A 5,000-nucleotide genomic window follows, 5' to 3' on the forward strand; every position below is an offset into this window, starting at 1 on the left:
TGTTTTTCTGTTGTTATCATCTGTCTGTTTTTTTTTTTGTTTTTTTTTTTTTTCTTTGGGTTATTTCTGTCTGTCGTGTCTTTCGTATTTTTTTCTTTTTTTTTCTTATCCTTAACCTTTATTCTTCTTTCTTTTCATCAAACTTATTTTGTCGTCTTCCTTCGCCCTCTCTTTCACTTCTTCTAACTCCTTCTCCGTATCCTTCACCTGCTCCCACCTATACTTCTATCACCTCCTCCTTCACTTCTTTCCTTTTCTCTTCTCCCACGTCTTTTACTTTCTCCCTCTTCACTCCATCTTCTTCTCCTTCTTCTCTTATTCTCTTTCCCTCCATGAATTCCTTTCCCCTTCTTCTCCTCCATTTCCATAATCTCATCTTCTTTCATTTTTTCCTTTATCTTCCCCTCCTTCCTTTACTCCACTTTCTCTTCCTTCACTCCATTCACCTTCCCGTTTATTGTTGTTGTTGTTATTGCTAATTCACTTCTATCGCCTCTTACGTCACTTCCTTCACTTCTTCCACCTTCCCCTATCACTTTCTTCGCCTTCTTCTTCACTTCCTTCACTTCTTCTACCTTCACCTATCACTTTCTCCACCTTCTCCCTCGCTTCCTTCTCGCTTCTCCGCCTTCACTTCCATAAACTCCTTTTTTTTCACTTCCTCCCTTTCGTTCTCCCTTCCTTTCTCTGTCTCCTCCTTCTTTAATAACCATACAAACAAATTCGTCCACAATAGCCCTTTGGAAACCTAATTTACTTTGCGAAGGAACAATGGTATCAACTTGGTATCAATCTCAGGTATTAATTGGTATTAATTTAGTATCAGTCATATATCAACTTGGTATCCGATAGGTATCAACTGTAACAGTGTGCTATCAATCAGGTATTAATTGGTATCAATCTGGTATTAGCTAGGCATTAATTGGTATTAAATTTGTATCAGTTAGGAATCAAATGGTATCAATCAGGTATTAATTGGTAATAATCTGGTATCAGCTAGGCATTAATTGGTATTAATCTGGTATCAGTTAGGTATCAAATGGTATCAATCTGGTATTAATTGGTATCAACTTGGTATCAATTGGTATCAATCTGGTATCAGTCAGGTATTAATTGGCATCAACCTGGTATTAGCCACGTATCAACTGGTATCAATCTAATCTCGATTCGTTTGTTTACATTCATTGATTAATATTTTTCGTTATTTAGAATGTATATTTTCCGTGTGCTTTTAATTCATTTCAAGAATGACAGAAGGGTGGGAGGGAGAAAGGGAGAAAGAGAGATAGAAAGAAAGAAAGATGGTGAGAAGGTAAGAAGAAAATACATATATATATTTTTTTAGTTTATTTGTTTATATTATATTATTATTATCACCATTATTATTATTATTATTATTATTATTATCATTATTGTTCTCCTTATTTATTGTTATTACTATTATTACTATTATTATTATCATTATTATTATTTTATTATCATCATCATTATCATTATCATTATTATCATTATTATTATTACTATTATTATTGTTATTATTATTATCATTATTATTATTACTATAATCATTACTATCATTATCATTATTATTACTATTATTATTATTATTACTACTACTATTATCATTAATTATTATCATTATTATTTTGCGTGTATTCCCTACATGGAGAAGGCCAAGATTTTTTTTTTTTTTTTTTTTGTGTGTGTGTGTGTATGTGTGTGTGTGTTTCCTACGTGATTAGGGTAGAACACGCCAACACTATTTCAGGCTGGCTTGGCATGACAAAAATGTGGAGTGAAATTTTCGTTGCTTTTTCTCTCTTTCTGTTTCTCTCTTTCTCTCTTTATTTTTTTTTTTTTTTTTTTTTTTTTTTTTTTGTTTTTTGTTATCTATCTGTCTAAAATTTGACAAAGTTTTCTCTCTATATATTTCTCTCTCTCCCTTTCTCTCTCTCTCTCTCTCTTCTCTCTCTCTCTCTCTCTCTCTCTCTCTCTCTCTCTCTCTCTCTCTCTCTCTCTCTCTCTCTCTCTCTCTCTCTCTCTCTCTATCTCCCTCCCTCCCTCCCCCTCTCTCTCTCTCACTTTCTCTCTCTCTCTCTCTCTCTCTCACTCTCTCTCTCTCACTCTCTCTCTCTCTCTCTCTCTCTCTCTCTCTCTCTCTCTCTCTCTCTATCTATCTATCTATCTATCTATCTATCTATCTATCTTCCTCCCTCCCTCTCTCTATCTATCTATCTATCTTTCTCCCTCACTGTCTCTCTCTTTCCCTCTCTCTTCTGTCTCCCCTTCTCTATTCATCTATCCATCCACCCACCCATTCATCCATTCATCCATCCACCCATCTATCTGTCAATCTATCAATCCCCACTATACAACATTCTGACATGGCCGCACAGTTATGACGTCAGTTCTGAATAATCCTTTACATTATATTCTGTCTGTTATGATATCCCTCTCCCTGTATCAATTGAAGTCATTGCAATATATATACGCGATGCAATGTCTGTTGGAGCACTGACGTCCCAACTGATATGCTTGTTAAGCTGTTGCAGAAGCTTCAGTGGTTAAGTGGGAATGGAATAAAAGGGTGAATCTGTGAGTGAGAGAGAGAGAGTAAGGATGTGAGGAAGGGAGAGGCGAGGGAGGTAGGGAGGTGAGGGAGGGAGGTAGGGAGAGAGGTGAGGGAGGTAGGGAGGGAGGGAGGGAGGGAGGGAGATAGGGAGTGAGGAAGTAGGGGGGGGAGGTGAGGGAAGAAGAGAGAGGTGAGCGAGGGAGGGAGAGGTGAGGGAGGGAGGGAGGGAGGGAGGGAGGGAGAGATAGGTGAGGGAGGGAGGGGAGGGGGGAAGGAGAGAAGGGGGGAGTGAGAGAGGAAATACGAGAAAGAGGGAGAGAGAGAGAGAGAAAGGGAGAGAGAGAGAGAGAGAGTTAGAACGAGGAAGAGAGAGAGAGAAAAAAAGAGAGAGATGAGAGGGTCCTTCCCTGTTCCAGTCTGTTTTCGCACAAAACGCCATAACTTTAATTCGCACAAAAGCCCGTCATATTTCTCGCGCAACATCACCCCCTTCGTGTCTGTCAAAAGTGACGGCGGCCCGACACAGCTCTCATGAATTACCTCGCCCTCACACGCACCCGCGATGGGCGCCCGAACGTCAGGCAGCAGCGGTGAGTGGGCGGGATAGGGTAAGGCATCGCACGTAAGGTAGAGTAGGTAAGAGGCGAGAGAAGGAGGGGGGGGGGGGGGGTCGAACGTGAGAGGGAGGGGGTGGGTAAAGCGGAGTGGTTGGGCAAAAGAATGAGGGGGGAGTGGGCAAGGCCGAGTGGGTAAAAGGCGAACAAGATTAGGTAAAAGGGCGATGAAAGATGAGTATGAGTGGTGATAGGCAAATGGGGAAGAACAATGGGAAGATAGGAGTGGGCGACTGGGGGGAGGGGGGGGTGGGGGGTAGAGTAGGGGACGGGAAATGAGCAAAGAGGGAGTGCGAGATGGTGAAGGAGGGGGGAGGAGTAGAGAAAGAGGGATGAAGAAAAGGAGAATCAACTAAGACAAAACGAGCAAGGAAGGGAGTGGGAGATAATAACTGACGAAAGGACAATGGCCGATAGACAGACGAATGAGTAGAAGGCAAAGGGAGAATGAGTGAAGGTGAGAGCGAGGAGCAGGAAAGAGAAGGGGGTAAAGGCTCGTGTGGAAAGGGGAGAGGAGAGGGGAGGAGGAAGCAAGGGGAAATGTAGCGTAGATTCAGAGGGAGTTTGGCAGTGAGGAAAGCCACTTACGTCGGCCCTCTTTCCTCGCCCTCATTTTCAGCGGGAGTCTCATCCTTCAAGGCAGAGGGCAAAGGCTGACGAGACAGGCCTTTGACGCGTCGAGTGCGTGTCTGCTCGAAGCGGGCGACGGATCGTAGTCGTATTGAGTCATTCCCTTGGAAAATGTCATGCTTTTCGGTCGTTCAGGCTGGTCGTCGCTTCTTCTCTTTCCTTTTTGGGCACACACACACGCGCACACACACACAGACACAGACACACACACACAAAAAAACACACACACACACACACATACACACACACACACACACACACACACACACACACAGACACACACACACACTCTCTCTCTCTCACACACACGCACAAATACACACACACACATTCACACAAACACACACATAGACACAAACACATATATATGTGTGTGTGTATATATGTGTGTGTATATATACGTATAAGTATATATATATATATATATATATATATACATATATATATATATATATATATATATATATATATATATATACATGTGCATGTGTATATATGCATATATAGATAGATAGATAGAGAGACAGATATAGATATATATTCACATATATATATATATATATATATATATATATATATATATATATATATATATATATATATACATATACACACATATATATAAATATATATATATATATATATATATATATATATATATATATATATATATATATATATATATATGTATACATATATATATATATATATACATATATAAAAAAAATATATATATACATATATATATATATATACATATAGATAGATAGATAGATAGATAGATAGATAGATAGATAGATAGATATAAACACGTTTTTTCATGAATTTCGTTCTACCAAGCTAAAGCCACAATATGACATTAACACAGTTGAGTTGTCAAGACTTAGTCGTGATTACAGGTGTAATTCATATTATGCCCCCTTGTGTATTAATGCGTAATCATGAATTTATCTTTTGATTAGTTTTTACTTTAATCTATTCCTTCATTTATTATTTCGTCTATCAATAAATTACCTCTCTTTATCATCCTTTTATCTCTTCATTTATTTACCCTTTCATACATTCTTTCATTTTACAAGAACTCGCCTTCAAACAGAAAACAGAATGATTGGCATTTTTCCATTCATCTCTAGTTTTGCACTTATATTTCAAGCCCAAGTTAGACCTCTTTACTGAACTTAGAT

General features: G+C 38.8%; 1 protein-coding gene across 1 annotated transcript in view; it reads left to right on the forward strand.

Annotated features, from left to right (window-relative positions):
- The first annotated feature begins 3,103 nt into the window (after positions 1 to 3,103).
- LOC125025590 (E3 ubiquitin-protein ligase Hakai-like) overlaps positions 3,104 to 5,000 on the forward strand; it is an 11,812-nt gene continuing 9,915 nt past the window's right edge. The window contains exon 1 of the mRNA XM_047613615.1: positions 3,104 to 3,162. Within this exon, the coding sequence (XP_047469571.1) occupies positions 3,104 to 3,162 (59 nt within the window). The remainder of the gene's footprint in view (positions 3,163 to 5,000) is intronic.

Source organism: Penaeus chinensis, chromosome 5 (genome assembly GCF_019202785.1).
Source record: "Penaeus chinensis breed Huanghai No. 1 chromosome 5, ASM1920278v2, whole genome shotgun sequence".
Lineage (NCBI taxonomy): Eukaryota > Metazoa > Arthropoda > Malacostraca > Decapoda > Penaeidae > Penaeus > Penaeus chinensis.